This window comes from Choloepus didactylus, chromosome Y (assembly GCF_015220235.1).
Source record: "Choloepus didactylus isolate mChoDid1 chromosome Y, mChoDid1.pri, whole genome shotgun sequence".
NCBI lineage: Eukaryota > Metazoa > Chordata > Mammalia > Pilosa > Megalonychidae > Choloepus > Choloepus didactylus.
The window spans coordinates 39,136,962-39,156,703 of record NC_051335.1 but is presented as its reverse complement, the minus strand read 5'-3'; the positions used below and the strand labels follow the sequence as shown (position 1 = coordinate 39,156,703).

At 40.6% G+C, this 19,742-nt stretch overlaps 1 protein-coding gene across 1 annotated transcript in view; it reads left to right on the top strand.

Annotated features, from left to right (window-relative positions):
• The window catches only part of CSTF2 (cleavage stimulation factor subunit 2), an 83,371-nt gene that overhangs the window by 38,665 nt on the left and 24,964 nt on the right, over positions 1–19,742 (top strand). Inside the window, exons 9-10 of the mRNA XM_037822752.1 lie at positions 18,550–18,691; positions 19,509–19,684. Coding sequence (XP_037678680.1) covers positions 18,550–18,691; positions 19,509–19,684 — 318 coding nt within the window. The remainder of the gene's footprint in view (positions 1–18,549; positions 18,692–19,508; positions 19,685–19,742) is intronic.

Sequence of the window (19,742 nt, the reverse complement as noted above, 5' to 3'; positions counted from 1 at the left end):
TCTTTGAAATGTTCTTTTATTGTATGTTTGTTCCCTTTTTAACTTTTGTTTCATACAGTTGATTTAAAAAAGAAGGGAAAGTTAAAAAAAAAAAGAAAAACAAGGAAAAAAAAAGATGTAGTGCCCCCTTGAGGAGCCTGTGGAGAATGCAGGGGTATTCGCCTACCCCACCTCCATGGTTGCTAACATGACCACAGACATAGGGGACTGGTGGTTTGATGGGTTGAGCCCTCTACCACAGGTTTTACCCTTGGGAAGACGGTTGCTGCAAAGGAGAGGCTAGGCCTCCCTATGGTTGTGCCTAAGAGCCTCCTCCCGAATGCCTCTTTGTTGCTCAGATGTGGCCCTGTCTCTCTAGCTAAGCCAACTTGAAAGGTGAAATCACTGCCTTCCCCCCTACGGGGGATCAGACACCCAGGGAAGTGAATCTCCCTGGCAACGTGGAATATGACTCCCGGGGAGGAATGTAGACCCGGCATCGTGGGACGGAGAACATCTTCTTGACCAAAAGGGGGATGTGAAAGGAAATGAAATAAGCTTCAGTGGCAGAGAGAATCCAAAAGGAGCCAAGAGGTCACTCTGGTGGGCACTCTTATGCACACTTTAGACAACCCTTTTTAGGTTCTAAAGAATTGGGGTACCTGGTGGTGGATACCTGAAACTATCAAACTACAACCCAGAACCCATGAATCTCGAAGACAGTTGTATAAAAATGTAGCTTATGAGGGGTGACAAGGGGATTGGGAAAGCCATAAGGACCACACTCCACTTTGTCTAGTTTATGGATGGATGAGTAGAAAAATAGGGGAAGGAAACAAACAGACAAAGGTACCCAGTGTTCTTTTTTGCTTCAATTGCTCTTTTTCACTCTAATTATTATTCTTGTTATTTTTGTGTGTGTGCTAATGAAGGTGTCAGGGATTGATTTGGGTGATGAATGTACCACTATGTAATGGTACTGTAAACAATCGAAAGTATGATTTGTTTTGTATGACTGCGTGGTATGTGAATATATCTCAATAAAATGAAGATTAAAAAAAAAAAAAAAGATCTCGCCCACAGTTGTGTAATCACATCTCCACGGAAACGTCCAATCAGAACTCTCCAGCCCAATCAACACCAATACTTTTCCTGCCCACACAAGACTACATCAAAGATAATGGCATTTTGGGGGACATAATACATCCAAACCAGCACAGCCCCTTTTGTTCACGTAGGCATTTCAATCCCTCTCTGCCACAGCCAGGCTTATTCCTGGGAGTCATGTGCCACATCACCAGGGAGATTGATTCCCCTGGGAATCGTGTTCTAGTTGGGGGATTTTAATGAATTTATTTGCCAGGTTGGTCTTAGAGAGAGAGAGTTGGCTGGCAATTTTTCTCTTTCAGGATCTTAAATATGTCATACCATTGCATTCTCACCTCCTTGGTGCCCGCTGAGTAATCAGTATTTAGTCTTATGCTATTTTGCTGAATTACTTCTCTCTTGCTGCTTTTAGGACTTTCTCCTCTTCAGCATTTGACAATCTTATCAGAATATGTCTCGAGTGGGTTTATTTGGGTTTATTCTAGTTGGAGTTCATTGGGCATCTTTGATTTGCATATTTAGGTTTTGGAAGGGTTGGGAAGTTTTCTCCAAGAATGTCTTTGAATGTTTTTCCTAGCCCTTTACCCTTCTCTTCTTCTGGGACATGAATGATTCTTATATTTGTGCACTTCTTGTTGTCCATCATTTCCCTGATATCTATTTCAAATTTTACCGTTTTTTTGCCATGTTCTTTTGTGCTTTCGCATTCTATTGTGCTGTCCTCTAATTGGCTTATCCTTTCTTCTGCCTCTTCAGATCTGCCATTGTGTGTCTGAAGTATATTTTTAATTTGATCAACAATATCTTTTATTTCCATTAAATCTGCTATTTTTGTTTGCTCTTTCAATTTCATCTTTATGCTCTTCTGGAGTCTTCTTATGTCCTTTATGTCCTTAGCCATCTCATTGAAGTTGTTTTGAAGATTTGTGTGTACTTCTTTGATTAATTGCTCTAAGTTCTGTGTCTCCTTTGGCTCTTTAATTTGATTGTTTGGATTGTTCATATCTTCTGGATTCTTCATACACTTTATGATTTTGTTTTGTTGGCCTTGTGGCCTTTGTGTATATTGGTAAGCTTTTTTTAGGATATGCAGAATTATTTGAACATCTATCTATAATTTGGCAGAGCTGCAACTTTGTGTGGTGCACTTTTCCTGTCCTACCAGCAGATTCCACTCTAGAGCCCCCTCTTACCTTCAAGCCAGCTCTCCCCCAACTTCGTCTGTGCACTCTGCAAGGTCCAAATTGGGTGGAAATCCAATCAGTGCACCGATTTTCCGGGTGCACTGCGGACTGGCAGTCCTGGGGGAGGTGGGCGAGCTCTATGCAGTTCAGCAGGGAGTCTGCTCCAGAGCACAGTGGTCCCAGCTATTCCCAGGCTGTGAGTGGACCATTCTGGGGCTGCAGAGCTGCATGTCTCACCTTCCATCTCAAGTGTACCACCGTCCCTTTCCACCATGCACCCGGAAATACCTGGGGTTGGCGAGGGACTTCTGGCACTTCCATGCAGCACCCTTGCTTCTCAGCTGTGCATACCCTGAGCTTCCATGGAGGAAGAATGATTGTGGTCACTACAACTCCACTGAATTCTGAGTTCCTTTTTGGGAGCTCTCGGCTGCAAGGCTGTGAAGGGTTTTCTTCCCAGCGAGATTGGTGCACAGGGCTTAAAGAGCTGCTCACTCCATGCTCAGTGGCTGGCTCTACCTGCCAGTCCCCGGCACAGGGGCTCTTGGCCATGGGCAGCAAAGGGTTATCACCCCAGCCAACTGCTGAGACAGATACATGGGGTGTGGAAGGCTGCTCCGTTCTGCGCTCGTCAGCCAGCTCCAACCACCCATATCTGGTGGCTTTCCAGGGCAGATACACTCACCAGTCCTTACAAACACAGTCTCTCCACTTCTCTAGCTATGTCTTTAATATGTGGTGTAGAAGTCCCTGCCCAACCAGTGGCACCCTGGAGCTGCCATTCTTTTCTGTCCTTTATCTAGTGTTTTTAATGGAGGAGAATTTTGTTCTGCCTCTCCTAATCTGCCATCTTCCTGGCAGTCCCTTAAACCTTTTATTTTGAAATAATTTCAAATGTACAGGACAGTTACAAAAACACAAACTCCATACAGAGACTCCAACATACCCCCTACCCTGAAACCCAGATCCACCAACTTTTAACAGTTTGCATTTGCATTTTCTGTATCATTCTGTCTATCCATTCATTTGTCTATCATCCCATCCATCTATCTTTTTTTTAAATTGTGATTGTTCACATACCATACAATTATCCAGAGCTCCAAAGTGTACAATCAGTTGTCCCTGGTACCCTCATACAGCTGTGCATCCATCACCACCATTAATTTTTGTTCAATTTTTAGAACATTTTCATTAGTCCAGACAAGAAATAAAGACAAAGAAGAATCAAAAAAGAAAAAGCTAAAGAAACTCAATTCCTCCCGTATCCCTAATGACCACACCCCATTGTTGACTCGTAGTATTGGTATAGCACATTTGTTAATGTTTATGGAAGAACATTGAAATACTACTAACTGTAGTGTATAATTTGCAATAGGTATATATTTTCTTCCTATATTCCCCTCTATTATTAACTTCTAGTTGTAGTATCATACATTTGTTCTGGTTCATGAAAGAGATTTCTGATATTTGTACAGTTAATCACGGACATTGCCCACCACAGGATTCAGTTTTATACGTTCCCATCTTTTAACCTCCAACTTTCCTTCTGGTGACATACATGGCTCTGAGCTTCAGCTTTTCACCACATTCACACACCATTCAGCGCTGTTAGTTATTCTCACATTGTGCTACCATCACCTCTGTTCATTTCCAAACATTTAAGTTCATCCTGGTTGAACATTCTGCTCATACTAAGCAACCGCTCTCCATTCTTTAGCCTTGTTCTATATTTTGGTAACTTATATTTCATATCTGTGAGTTTACATATTATAATTAGTTCCTATCAGTGAGACCGTGCAATATTTGTCCTTATGTGTCTGACTTATTTCACTCAGTATATTGCCCTCAAGGTTTCATCATCAACCCATATTTTTTAAAGATGGTTTTGTTCACATGCTATATGTTCCATCCTAAGTAAACAATCGATGGTTCCCTGTATAGTCACATGTTTATGTGTTCACCACCCTCACCACTATCTATATAAGCACTTCTCCATTTCTTCCACAAAGCAGGAGGAAGAGTCAAAGAAGGTAGAGAGGCAAAAGAAAAAAAAAAGAGGGAAAAAAAACATGACAACTAGGAAGCAGTAGAAGGAAAAATAACCTTAAATCAAAGTAGAGTAAGGAGTCAGACAACATGAGCAATGTCAAGTGTCTGACATGTATCCCCTAGGCCCCCCTCTTATCTGCATTTACCTTGGTATATTGCTTTTGTTACATTAAAGGAAGCATAATGCAATGATTCTGTTAATTATAGACTCTAGTTTATGTTGATTGTATTTTTCCCCCAATGCCTCCCTATTTTTAACACCTTGCAAGATTGACATTTGTTCTCCCTCATGAAAAAACATATTTGTACATTTTATCACAGTTGTTGAACACTCTAGGTTTCACTGAGTTATACAGTCTCGGTCTTTATCTTTCCTCTTTTCTTCTGGTGTCCCACATGCTCCTAACCTTCCTCTTTCAACCATATTCATAGTTATCTTTGTTCAGCATACCTACGTTACTGTGCTACCATCACCCAAAATTGTGTTCCAAACATCTCACTCCTGTCTCCTATCAGTCTGTAGTGTTCCATTTAGTATTTCCTGTAGGGCAGGTGTCTTGTTCACAAAGTCTTTCATTGTCTGTTTGTCAGAGAATATTTTGAACACTCCCTCATGTTTGAAGGACAGTTTTCCTGGATATAGGGTTCTTGGTTGGCGATTTTTCTCATTTAGTATCTTAAATATATCACACCACTTCCTTCTTGCCTCCATGGTTTCTGCTGAGAAATCCGCACATATTCTTATTCACCTTCCTTTGTATGTGATGGATCGCTTTTCTCTTGCTGCTTTCAGGATTCTGTCTTTATCTTTGATGTTTGATTATCTGATTATTAAATGTCTTGGTGTAGGCCTATTCAGATCTATTCTGTTTGGAGTAAGCTGTGCTTCTTGGATCTGTAATTTTATGTCTTTCATAAGAGATGGGAAATTTTTATTGATTATTTCCTCTATTATTGCTTCTGCCCCTTTTCCCTTCTCCTCTCTTTCCGGGACACCAATGATACATACATTGTTGTATTTCATTTTGTCCTTAAGTTCCCGGAGATGTTGCTCGTATTTTTCCATTCTTTTCTCTGCTGTTCTTTTGTGTGTAGGCTTTCAGATGTTTTGTTCTCCAATTCCTGAGCGTTTTCTTCTACCTCTTGAGATCTGCTGTTAGTATGTTTCCTTTGTGTCTTTCATCTCTTGTGTTGTACCTTTCATTTCCATAGATTCTGCCAGTTGTTTTCTTGAACTTTTGATCTGCCTTTTGTATGCCCAGTGTTTTCTTTATACCCTATATCTCTTTAGCCATAACTTCTCTAAACTTTTTGAATTGATTTAGCATTAGTTGTTTAAATTCCTGTATCTCAGTTGAAGTGTAAGTTTGTTCCTTTGACTGGGCCATAACTTTGTTTTTCTTGGTGTAGATTGTAGTTTTCTGTTCCTAGGCATCTGACTGCCTAGGCCACCCCAGTCAGGTTTTCCCAGATAAGAACAAGCTCAGGTCCCAGAAGGAGGAAATATTCAGTATCCAGTTTCTCTGACAGTGTGTTTTAGAGTATTGACACACCCTGTGCCCTTCTGCCCAGCAGGTAGCACCTGTCAGCCTGTCACTCCAGGCTGATGTAAGGAGGTGAGGCCCATGGCTCTTTTCCACCAGCCTCTGGGGTCTGGTTCTGAATGGAAGGCAGGCAGTAGAGCTGGGCCCCTCCTGTTTCCTCTTGGGAAGTTATGTCACCTAGAGAGATGTCATTTGCATATAAATAGATTCTTTGCTTCTCTGACTCTGCCATCTCCACCCTCATCTTGGTCAGAGTGCTGCAAGTTTAAAATGGCTGAGGCTTTCTCTACAGCAGAGCACTGCGAGCTGAAAACGGCTGAGGCTTTCTCCACTGCGCCGCCCAGGTTGAGAGAGAAAGAAAGGGACAGAAAGCCCCCAGACTGACCTGTTGGCCAGAGACAGTGTCAATCCTTTGCGCTCCCCGTCCTGAGACAGATACTTCCCCTGACTCTGCCAAGGTCAGTTGTCACCAGAAGCCTCTGTCTGCTTGTTGAGGATTTGCTGTCTGTATTGAGCTGTTAACATTAAAACCCCAGTTGGAGCTGGGCTGAGGTATATTCGCTTGTTCAGAGAGTGCTGCTCTCTACCACTGGGATGCTTACGTGAGAGAGGGACTTTCTGTTCGAATCCGCAGTTTTTGCTTATAGATTTTATGCTGCAATCTTGGGCATTCCTTCCAATTCAGGTTGGAGTATGATGAGTGGACAGTCACGTTTGTCTCCCCTCAGTTATTCCAAGTTATTTACTAATTTTTCTGTTGTTTATTACTTGTTCTGAGGGGCTATCTAGCTTCCACTACTCTGTATCCTGCCATCTTAGCTCTTCCTCCCATCCATGTATCTTAACTATCCATCTATCCATTTCTATATTTTTTGAACATTTTTTTAAATCTTCATTTTATTGCGATATATTCACATACCAAGCAGTCATACAAAACAAATCGTACATTTGATTGTTCACAGTACCATTACATAGTTGTACATTCATCACCTAAATCAATCCCTGACACCTTCATTAGCACACACACAAAAATAACAAGAATAACAATTAAAGTGAAAAAGAGCAATTGAAGTAAAAAAGAACACTGGGTACCTTTGTCTGTTTGTTTGTTTCCCTCCCCTATTTTTCTACACATCCATCCATAAACTAGACAAAGTGGAGTGTGCTCTTTATGGCTTTCCCAATCCCATTGTCACCCCTCATAAGCTACATTTTTATACAACTGTCTTTGAGATTCATGGGTTCTGGGTTGTAGTTTGATACTTTCAGGTATCCACCACCAGGTACCCCAATTCTTTAGAATCTAAAAAGGGTTGTCTAAATTGTGGTTAAGAGTGCCCACCAGAGTGACCTCTCGGCTCCTTTTGGAATCTCTCTGCCACGGAAGCTTATTTCATTTCCTTTCACATCCCCCTTTTGGTCAAGAACATGTTCTCCGTCCCACGATGCCAGGTCTACATTCCTCCCCGGGGGTCATATTCCACATTGCCAGGGAGATTCACTCCCCTGGGTGTCTGATCCCACGTAGGGGGGAGGGCAGTGATTTCACCTTTCAAGTTGCCATAGCTACAGACAGAGGGCCACATCTGAGCAACAAAGAGGCATTCAGGAGGAGGCTCTTAGGCACACTTATAGGGAGGCCTAGCCTGTCCTTTACAGCAACCGTCTTCCCAAGGGTAAAACCTATGGTAGAGGGCTGAACCCATCAAACCACGAGTCCCCTATGTCTGTGGTCATGTTAGCAACCATCGAGGTGGGGTAGGCCAGTACCCCTGCATTCTCCACAGGCTCCTCAAGGGGGCACTGCATCTTTTTTTTTTCCTTGTTTTTTTTTTTTAACTTTCCCTTCTTTTATAAATCAACTGTATGAAAAAAAAGTTAAAAAGAAAACAAACATACAATAAAAGAACATTTTAAAGAGACCATAATAAGGGAGTAAGAAACAGACAACTAACCTAAGATAACTGCTTAACTTCCAACATGTTCCTACTTTACCCCAAGAAAGTTACCTAATATAGCAACATTTCTGTGAACTTGTTCCTACTATATCCATCAGAAATTAACAGACCATAGTCATTCCTGGGCATCCCCAGAACGTTAAATAGCTTATCTGTTCTTCTTAGGTTATTGTTCCCCCTTCCTTAATTGCTCTCTATTGCTAGTTCCCCTACATTCTACATTATAAGCCATTTGTTTTATATTTTTCAAAGTTCACATTAGTGGTAGCATATAATACTTCTCTTTTTGTGCCTGGCTTATTTCGCTTAGCATTATGTCTTCAAGGTTCATCCATGTTGTCATATGTTTGACGAGATCATTCCTTCTTACTACCGCGTAGTATTCCATCGTGTGTATATACCACATTTTATTTATCCTCTCATCTGTTGAAGGACATTTGGGTTGTTTCCATCTTTTGGCAATTGTGAATAATGCTGCTATGAACATTGGCGTGCAGATATCTGTTCGTGTCACTGCTTTCCGATCTTCCGGGTATATACTGAGAAGTGCAATCGCTGGGTCGAATGGTAACTCTATATCTAGTTTTCTAAGGAACTGCCAGACTGACTTCCAGAGTGGCTGAACCATTATACAGTCCCACCAACAGTGAATAAGAGTTCCAATTTCTCCACATCCCCTCCAGCATTTGTAGTTTCCTGTTTGTTTAATGGCAGCCATTCTAACCGGTGTTAGATGGTATCTCATTGTGGTCTTAATTTGCATCTCTCTAATAGCTAGTGAAGCTGAACATTTTTTCATGTGTTTCTTGGCCATTTGTATTTCCTCTTCAGAGAACTGTCTTTTCATATCTTTTGCCCATTTTATAATTGGGCCGACTGTACTATTGTCATTGAGTTGTAGGATTTCTTTGTATATGCAAGATATCAGTCTTTTGTCAGATACATGGTTTCCAAAAATTTTTTCCCATTGAGTTGGCTGCCTCTTTCTTTACCTTTTTGAGAAATTCCTTTGAGGTGCAGAAACTTCTAAGCTTGAGGAGTTCCCATTTATCTATTGTTTCTTTTGTTGCTTGTGCTTTGGGTGTAAAGTCTAGGAAGTGGCCACCTAATACAACGTCTTGAAGATGTTTTCCTACATTATCTTCTAGGAGTTTTATGGTACTTTCTTTTATATTGAGATCTTTGGTCCATTTTGAGTTAATTTTTGTGTAGGGGGTGAGGTAGGGGTCCTCTTTCATTCTTTTGGATATGGATATCCAACTCTCCCAGCCCCATTTGTTGGAAAGACCATTATGACTCAGTTCAGTGACTTTGGGGGCCTTATCAAAGATCAGTCGGCCATAGATCTGAGGGTCTATCTCCGAATTCTCAGTTCGATTCCATTGATCTATATGTCTATCTTTGTGCCAGTACCATGCTGTTTTGGCAACTGTGGCTTTCTAATAAGCTTCAAAGTCAGGGAGTGTAAGTCCTCCCACTTCGTTTTTCTTTTTTAGAGTGTCTTTAGCAATTCAAGGCATCTTCCCTTTCCAAATAAATTTGATAACTAGCTTATCTAAGTCTGCAAAGTAGGTTGTTGGAATTTTGATTGGGATTGCATTGAATCTGTAGATGAGTTTGGGTAGAATTGACATCTTAATGACATTTAGTCTTCCTATCCATGAACATGGAATATTTCTCCATCTTTTAAGGTCCCCTTCTATTTCTTTTAGTAGAGTTATGTAGTTTTCTTTGTATAGGTCTTTTACATCTTTGGTTAAGTTTATTCCTAGGTACTTGATTTTTTTAGTTGCTATTGAAAATGGTATCTTTTTCTTGAGTGTCTCTTCAGTTTGTTCATTTCTAGCATATAGAAACATTACTGACTTATGTGCATTAACCTTGTATCCTGCTACTTTGCTAAATTTGTTTATTAGCTCTAGTAGCTGTATCGTCGATTTCTCAGGGTTTTCTAGATATAAGATCATATCATCTGCAAACAATGACAGTTTTACTTCTTCTTTTCCAATTTGGATGCCTTTTATTTCTTTGTCTTGCCGGATTGCCCTGCCTAGCACTTCCAGCACAATGTTGAATAACAGTGGTGATAGCGGGTATCCTTGTCTTGTTCCTTATCTTAGAGGGAAGGCTTTCAGTCTCTCTCCATTGAGTACTATGCTGGCTGTGGGTTTTTCATATATGCTCTTTATCATGTTGAGGAAGTTTCCTTCAATTCCTACCTTTTGAAGTGTTTTTATCAAAAAGGGATGTTGGATTTTGTCAAATGCTTTTTCAGCATCTATTGAGATGATCAATTGATTTTTCCCTTTTGACTTGTTAATGTGTTGTAATACATTGATTGATTTTCTTATGTTGAACCATCCTTGCATGACTGGAATGAACCCCACTTGGTCATGGTGTATGATTTTTTTAATGTGTCTTTGGATTCGATTTGCAAGTATTTTGTTGAGGATTTTTGCATCTATATTCATTAGGGAGATTGGCCGGTAGTTTTCCTTTTTTGTAGCATCTTTGCCTGGTTTGGGTGTTAGATTGATGTTAGCTTCATAAAATGAGTTAGGTAGTGTTCCATTTTCTTCAATGTTTTGAAAGAGTTTGAGTAAGATTGGTGTCAGTTCTTTCTGGAAAGTTTGGTAGAATTCCCGTGAAGCCATCTGGCCCTGGGCATTTATTTGTGGGAAGATTTTTGATGACTGATTGGATCTCTTTGCTTGTGATGGGTTGGTTGAGGTCTTCTATTTCTTCTCTGGTCAGTCTAGGTTGTTCATATGTTTCCAGGAAATTGTCCATTTCCTCTACATTATCCAGTTTGTTGCCATACAGTTGTTCATAGTATCCTCTTATAATTTTTTTAATTTCTTCAGGATCTGCAGTTATGTCACCTTTTTCATTCATTATTTTGTTTATATGGGTCTTCTCTCTGTTTGATTTTGTCAGTCTAGCTAGGGGCTTGTCAATCTTGTTGATCTTCTCAAAGAACCAACTTTTGGTGATATTTATCCTCTCTATTGTTTTTTTGTTCTCTATGTCATTTATTTCTGCTTTAATCCTTGTTATTTCTTTTCTTGTACTTGGTTTAGGATTGGTTTGCTGTTCATTTTCTAGCTTCTTCAGTTGATCCATTAGTTCTTTGATTTTGGCTCTTTCTTCCTTTTTAATATATGCGTTTAGTGCTATAAATTTCCCCTTTAGCACTGCTTTTGCTGCATCCCATAGGTTTTGGTATGTTGTGTTCTCATTTTCATTCGTCTCTATATATTTAGCAATTTCTCTTGCTATTTCTTCTTTAACCCACTGATTGTTTAGGAGTGTGTTGTTTAACCTCCAGGTATTTGTGAATTTTCTAAGTCTCTGATGGTTATTGACTTCTAATTGTATTCCATTGTGGTCAGAGAATGTGCTTTGAATAATTTCAATCTTTTTAAATTTATTGAGACTTGTTTTATGTCCCAGCATATGATCTATTCTGGAGAAAGTTCCATGAGCACTAGAAAAGTATGTGTATCCTGGTGATTTGGGATGTAATGTCCTGTATATGTCTGTTAAATCTAATTCATTTATCAGATTGTTTAGGTTTTCAATTTCCTTATTGGTCTTCTGTCTGGTTGATCTATCTATAGGAGAGAGTGATGTGTTGAAGTCTCCCACAATTATTGTGGAAACATCAATTGCTTCCTTTAGTTTTGCCAGTGTTTCTCTCACGTATTTTGTGGCACCTTGGTTGGGTGCATAGACATTTACGATTGTTATTTCTTCTTGCTGAATTGCCCCTTTTATTAGTATGTAGTGGCCTTCTTTGTCTCTCAAAACATCCCTGCATTTGAAGTCTATTTTACCTGAGATTAATATTGCTACACCTGCTTTCTTTTGGCTGTAGCTTGCATGAAATATTTTTTTCCATTCTTTCACTTTCAGTTTCTTTGTGTTCCTGTGTCTAAGATGAGTCTCTTGTATGCAACATATTGATGGTTCATTTTTTTTGATCCATTCTGCGAATCTATATCTTTTAATTGGGGAGTTTAATCCATTTACATTCAACGTTATAACCGTGAAGGCATTTCTTGAATCAGCCATCTTATCCTTTGGTTTATGTTTGTCATATTTTTCCCCTCTGTCTATTAATATCCTTTATTGTACCCATACCGAATCTCTTTAGTACTGAACCTTTCTCCAAGTCTCTCTGTCCTGTCTTTGTTTCTCTGTCTGTAGGGCTCCCTTTAGTATCTCCAGTAGGGCAGGTCTCTTGTTAGCAAATTCTCTCAGCATTTGTTTGTCTGTGAAAAATTTAAGCTCTCCCTCGAATTTGAAGGAGAGCTTTGCTGGATAAAGTATTCTTGGCTGGAAATTTTTCTCACTCAGAATTTTAAATATATCGTGCCACTGCCTTCTCGCCTCCATGGTGGCTGCTGAGTAGTCACTACTTAGTCTTATGCTGTTTCCTTTGTATGTGGTGAATTGCTTTTCTCTTGCTGCTTTCAGAACTTGCTCCTTCTCTTCTGTGTTTGATAGTGTGATCAGTATATGTCTCGGAGTGGGTTTATTTGGATTTATTCTATTTGGAGTTCGCTGAGCATTTATGATTTGTGTATTTATGTTGTTTAGAAGATTTGGGAAGTTTTCCCCAACAATTTCTTTGAATACTCTTCCTAGACCTTTACCCTTTTCTTCCCCTTCTGGGACACCAATGAGTCTTATATTTGGACGTTTCATATTATCTCTCATATCCCTGAGTTCCATTTCGATTTTTTCAATTTTTTTCCCCATTCTTTCTTTTATGCTTTCATTTTCCATTCTGTCATCTTCCAGGTCACTGATTAGTTGTTCAGCTTCCTCTAGTCTTGTACTATGAGTGTCCAGAATCTTTTTAATTTGGTCAACAGTTTCTTTAATTTCCATAAGATCATCTATTTTTTTATTTAGTCTTGCAATGTCTTCTTTATGCTCTTCTAGGGTCTTCTTGATTTCCTTTATCTCCCGTACTATGGTCTCATTGTTCATCTTTAGTTCTTTGAGTAGCTGCTCTAGGTGCTGTGTGTCTTCTGGTCTTTTGATTTGGGTGCTTGGGCTTGGGTTATCCTTATCGTCTGGTTTTTTCGTATGCTTTATATTTTTCTGTTGTTTTTGGCCTCGTGGCATTTGCTGAACTTGATAGGGTTCTTTTAGGATTTGTAGACCAATTGAAGTCCTTATCTCTAATTTATCAGATCTACAGCTTCGTGGAGTACACTTTCTCTAACTAACCAGCAGGTGGCGTCCACGAGCCACCTGTTCTCCACAAGCCAGTTCTCCCCTGCTTAGCCTTTTTGGTGAGTGGGGGAGTGAGTCTTGTGGGGTCCAATTGGTGTACCAAGCTTGCATGTGTAGTTGGTGTTGCCCGCCCTGTATATGGGGCGTGTTTCTGGGTAGTCAGGGAGGAGTGGTGGCTCTAACAATCAAATCTCCCTGGTGATCCTGTAGTTTTAAAGCTGCTTCAATAGTCTAATCCTTCAGTTCAGTTCTGCCACAGTTGGTCTCTGCCACTGACCCACAAGTCCTTGGTATTGGCGTATGGCTCCTGAGACTTGCAAGTGGGCCCCTCTTCCAGGCTGTGCACCCCGGGTCCTCTGTTGAGGGATGACTGTGCTGTGTCACAGGTGAGTGCCTTCCCCCCAGGGCGGTTCTGGGCTGTTAGGCTGTGTAGGGAGGCTCCCAGTCTGCTGAAATGATGGCTGAATGGGGCTTTGTTAATTCACACTGGTCCACCTTCCCAACTCTGGGACAGTCAGCTGAGGTTGCAGGGAAGGCTAATGTCCACGCCCAGTTTCGTGGTGTGTGCCTGCTATTTGAAGCACTTCCGTCACACTGGGTTGTCTGGGGCAGCTCTGGACTATGGGGCTGGCGATGGGCAAGAGTGTTTCCTGTCCACCAGGATGATGGCTGTGAGCGGACACCCCCCTTTTCTTGGGATGTTGTGGTGTTTAGTGAATTTTCTCAGCCACTGAATTATTGCCTCTTGTCTCAGAGCTCTCTCAGTCCTGCTCTTGTCTTGACCTGCCCAAATTGCAAGTCTTTGAAGCTTTCTGTATTGGGCTGTTTAGAGTAATTGTTTTAGAAGAATAAAAAAGGATTAAAAAAAAACGCCCTCCTCACACATCTAATGGGTTATTGAAATGCTAAGAGACAAAGCAATTAGGGCCATTAAGGAAATGTCCCCAGGGCAGAGAGATCAGCTTTTCTTCGGGATTTGCATATGAGCCTCAGGGCCTGATCTCTGCCCTTCCCCTTTCTATGTTCACCAGAAGTCCAAAAATCCTCCGCTTTTATTTTGGAGTTTTTTGTGTTGTTTTTTCCTATGCCTGTCTCCTCTCTGCTGGGCTGGCTGCTCTCAGATTCTCTGGTGTCTGGTCTCAGTCTATCTATGGTTGGAGTTTGGATCAGCAGAATGAGTTTCCGATAAGGGCTGCCACTGCAGTTCTCCGTTCTCCTTCCCAGAGCTGGCAGCCCCTCCTCCCACGGGACTGAGCCTGGCAGGGAGGGGTGCGGGTCCCCTGGCCACCAAAACTTACAGATTTCGCTGATCTCAGCAGTTCGACATTTTCATGAGTGTTGTATGAAGTATGCCCAAGTCAGATTGCTCTGTGGTGTCCAGTCCACGCAGTTCCTGGCTTTCTACTTACTTTCCTGGAGGAGTAACTAAAACATACAGCTCACCGGTCTGCCATCTTGCCCCGCCTCTCTACTCTTTGAACATTTGAGAGCAGGTTTTATCCATCATACTCCTTGAACCTTTAATACTTCTGTAATTATTTCTTAAGAAAGATATTCAGTTATGTAACCACCTCAAGTTCAGTATAGTTCAAGAAATTTAACGTCGATATAAAGCTTACAGTCAAAATTCTAGTTTTTTCAAATGTCTAAATAGTGACCTTTTGAGCCTTTTCTCCTCCATTATTAGATCCCATCCAGGATCACATATTGCATTTAATTGTCATTGTCTCCTAAGTTTTTCTTTTTAATTTTGGAAGCATATACAACATAAATCTTCCCATCCTTCCCATTCCAAACCCTCCCAAGCATACCAATTGGCGAGATTTATCACAGTAACAATGTTGAGGTACCCTCCCCACCATGGTACCATTAGTATAACTGTACCTCGCCCCAAACAAAAACCCTACAACCATTTTGCATTAGCCCCATTGCCCCTGCCCCCTACCCCTGGTAATCAGTATTCTACTTACTGTGTTTATGAGTTTGCATAGTCTCTGATATTTTCTTTGTGATTTCCATAGGACTTTAACATCCTAAATCTGTGACAAGTGCATTTGGTTTGATACCAGCTTAACTTCAATAGCATACACAGATTGTGTTCCTGTACCCCTCCGTCTCTACACCTTTATGTAGTTCTTGTCACAAATTACATATTTACATATTATGAATCAAAAAACATTGATTTCTTGTTACATTTTATGCATTTGCCTTTTAGTTCCTATAGGAAGTAAAAAGTGGAGTTACAACAAAAAAAATACAATAATATTGATAATTATATTTACCCATGTCATTATCTTTACCGGAGGTCTTTATTTCTTCATGTGGCTTTGATCAATTTTCTAGTGTCTTTTCTTTTCAACCTTTCTTTAGGGCTGGTCTAGTGGTGATAAAGTCCATCAGCCTTTCTTTATCTGGGAATGTCTTAATCTCTCCCTCATTTTTGAAAGACAGTTTTGCTGGATATAGAATTCTTGGCTGGCAGTTTTTTCCTTTCAGCACTATAAATATGCCATCCCACTGCCTTCTTGCCTCTGTGGTTTGCATTGAGAGCTCAGCACCTATTCTTACTGAGATTCCCTTATGTGTGACGCATTGCTTCCCTCTTTCAGCTTTTGGGATTCTCTTATCTTTGACATTCGATAGTTTTTATTATAATATGTTGTAGTGTGTATGTATTTGGGATTATCCTGTTTGGAGTTCGTTGAGTTTCTTGGATGTATATATTCATGTCTTTCATTCAATTTGGGAAGTTTTCAGCCATTATTTCTTTGAATCTTCTCTCTACCCCTTTCTCTCCTTCTTCTGGGACTCCCACAGTGCTTTTATCAGTATGCCTCATGGTGTTCCACAGGTTCTTCTGGCTCTGTGCACTTCCCTTCATTCTGTCTTCTTTCTGCTTCTTAGATGAAATGATTTCAATTTCCTTATCTGCAGGTTCACTGATTCTTTTTTCTGCCATCTTCATTCTGCTGTTGAACCCCTATAGGGAATTTTTAATTTCTCTTACTGTGTTTGTGGTCTTCAACTCTGGATCCTTTTCATAATTTCCATCTCATTTATTGATATTCTCTTTTTGTTCTTCTCTTGTTTTCCCTATGACCTTTAGTTCTTTGTCCATGTTTTCCCTTAGTTCTTTATGCATATTTAGGACTGTTTTTTTAAAAGTCTTTGTCTGATATGTCCCAGGTCTGAGCCTTTTTATTGATGATTGCTAATGCTTACTCTCCTTTGTTGGGCCTTCACCTCCTGTTTCTTTGTATGTTTTGTAATCTTTTTTTGAAACCTGGACATTTTGATATTTGTGTGTGCTATTGTTGGAATTTATAGTCTGAGGCATCTGTTCCTTAAGCTTGTATCCAGCCAGTGTTATGGGAGAGATTTCCTTGAATGTCAGGAACAACAAATAAAAAAGATAAAAGAGAAAACATCTTTCCCAGTCTTTGCAGATTGGCATGTGTGAATGCTCTCCTTCAGAGTTTAGCCATACAATGGATTTGGAGAGTAGCTCTAACTAAATCATAGCATCATCCCTGGTCTTTTTTGTGCATGTGACTTGTCTTGAGCACATACCCATAGCCCTAGGAATTCCCTGTTTATACACATACAAATATCCCTTCTTCCCTAGGAAACAGCATTTCCTCACAGTCCCAGGCACTGTACTATATGTCCCACAGCCAGCAATCCCTTTCCCCAGGCAGTCACAACTTGATTGCTCTCCCACAACTTTCTGTAGGAGACCTCTGTGGGCTGCCTTCCATGCACAGGGCAAGTCCTGGGACGGCAAGCCCATGACAGCTGTCCTGGTTCTGTCTTTCAGGCTGCCACCAGACTGATTGGCCCAGACATACATGATCTCAATATGTGCACGAGGGCTACTCTATTCCCTCCATACCCAGGATGAGGAACCTGCATGAGAGCACAGGCCTCCTCCATGCCGAGCTTGTGACGGGGGGAGAGGAGGTGGGCCAGCAAGGCACTGGTAGATTCTACCATTTTTAAGATGCCTTTTTCTTGATTTGGCTCCTGCCCTGTTACTGCAGTCCTTTAACTTTTCTGAAGCTTTGAAGAAAGATGTTTCTTCCAGTTCTTACTGGTTGTTCAAAGGTTCTGTGGTAGGGCAGAGCCCTGGACCGTCTCACTCCATCATCTTGATCCTGGCTTTTCCCAATATTTTTCGTATGTCCCAATAATGTCCTTGAGGACCTTTTCTCCATTATTAGATCCAGTCCAGGTTGACATTTCTTAAACAGCAGACATTTTTTTGTGCTTTAAAATATGGCAAAAATAGTACTTCCCCACTTCTGTTATGGTGTCTGTGGAATAAATCTTGCCTTCCAAATTCAGTACATTTTCATGTTTCGTTTATGAAAATATGTTTACATTATTCGCTTAAGTAGAGAATCAAGGCAGTCCTTTTGTGTTTTGTTTCGTTTTGTTGTTTGTTTAATGGCATTATAAAGAGATTTAGGGGAGTAGTAGTAGTAGAGGTGAAAATTGAAAATGGCTGATATTTCTACACAAATAAATCAGTGGCCCACAGGGTTTTCCTTGGGATACTGTCTCATCAAATTCAAATTGTGTTTCAGATACCCAAAGGAACTAATATAGTTGAGGGTTAATTTCATTTAGGAAGATTTTGTAGCTTGGGGCAAGCTCTTGACTTTTTAATTGATATGTGTGAATCTTCAGTCTCTGTATATGTATGTTTCTGCATGTGCGTGCAAGCTATTTTAAGTGCCTGCCCTTTCTTCTTTTGAACTTACTGCTCACCTAGGAACCCTACAGCACTCACCCGTGGGACCCACCGGGCCTGCATCAATTGAGCGAGTTCAAGGTACCCATTGTATCTGCAGGTTTCCTTTTGCTTGTGGTGTTCAGGGTGGGACGTTGAGAGGAAAAGAACTGCTTGGTAGTCGTCATCTTCATGTTCAAAACCCAAAAGGGTAGTGTTAGGGGATTATTTTTTTTTAGTTTTTTCCTTTTGGGGCCACAAGTGTAAGATTGACCTCCTCACACAGAGCAGAGAACATGGATGATGTGGGTGTTTATCCAAGGCTGTACTCCCTCCCTTCTGCTGTCAGGAGGCTTGGATGGAATAGCAGTCTATAAGGAGACATTGGGTTCTTGCAGAGACATGGCAATATTCATATGTGCCAAGATCCTACCTCTTTTGTAACTTTGGTTCTTTAACCAAGATTGATTATAAGGAAAACCAAGATCATAAGTTTCTGCAGGCCACAGTGCTAGTCTTTGGCAGGTTGCACCCCAACTTGCTCTTTATACAATTCCATCCATACCTCTGACATGGTACAGATTCTGCCTACACCTTGCTTCTGTTCTTGAACTTCAAGAGGATTCTGCTGTGGTGAGGTTTCACCCACTCCAAGGTGTCTGCATTATGTTGTCAGTTGTATATAGAATCATTTCTTGTTTCCTTATATGTCCTTCACAGACGTAACTCCCTGTTTATTTCCCTGTCAGTACTGATGCAAGACCCCAGAGGAGCTATGCAGCGTGGACCCTTGCCTGCCCATGTTCCATCTCGTCGAGGTCTGTTAGGAGATGCTCCAAATGACCCACGTGGCGGCACTTTACTTACTGTAACTGGAGAGGTAGAGCCTAGGTAAGCAATAACATAGAGAAGATTTGAGAAATTAGAATTTTCCCTTGTTTTGAAAATAAATACTTTCCATACAAGTTGTACCTGTTTGCCTGTTTCAAAAAATAAATATTCATGGCTTCTGTCTAAGACTAAACATTTCTCCTAGGACAGAACTGTGTAGTCGATTATGTCATTTTGAGCTAGTAGTGACTACTACTAGATCTTCAGAAATCAGAAATTCTAGCACAAATACCTCAATGAGGAAAACTTGTATTGCTTAGTGGCGGTAGTAATATAGTAGTAGTAGTAGCAGTAATAATAATAATTGGCATTAATGGAGTATTTGTGTGCCTCTGACTCTGCTCTAAGTACTGTACTTAGATCATCTCATTAAATCTACCTAACAACACTGTGAGGTGGGTACTATTATTAGTCCCATGAAGAAGATGAGGAAACTGCAACATAGAGAAGTTAAGTAAATGTGCCTAAGATCACAGAGCTAGTGAGTGATAGAACCTAGATTTAAACCCATACAGTCTGAATTCAGAACCCATATTCTTAATCACTATTCTGTATTGCCTCATTATAGATATAATGTAGTATAATATCCACTAATTTCTCCCTAATTATGAGTGCCCCAACCAAATAATGAAATTCTAGAATATGTGCATTTGTGTCTCTAGCTTTTCTTTCACTTGTTTGGTTTTATTTTCATGTTAGCATTTGTAGACTGATGTTTGCCTTAGATCTTTGTCTGGTTTTTACTAACTGATCTGGTTGACTCATTTTTTGTTGTTATTTTGTTCTGTTTTTAAATATAACATTTCTCCATCTCTAGAGGTTACATAGGACCACACCATCAGGGTCCACCCATTCACCATGTCCCTGGCTATGACAACCGTGGCCCACCCCCAGATGAGATGAGAGGAGGGCCATTAGCGGAGCCCAGACCTCTAATGGCAGAGCCAAGAGGACCCATGCTAGATCAGAGGGGTCCACCCTTGGACGGCAGAGGTAAGGGTAGACCACTTCACAAGGCTAATGGGTAGTAGTGGGCTGGTAATGTGCCTGG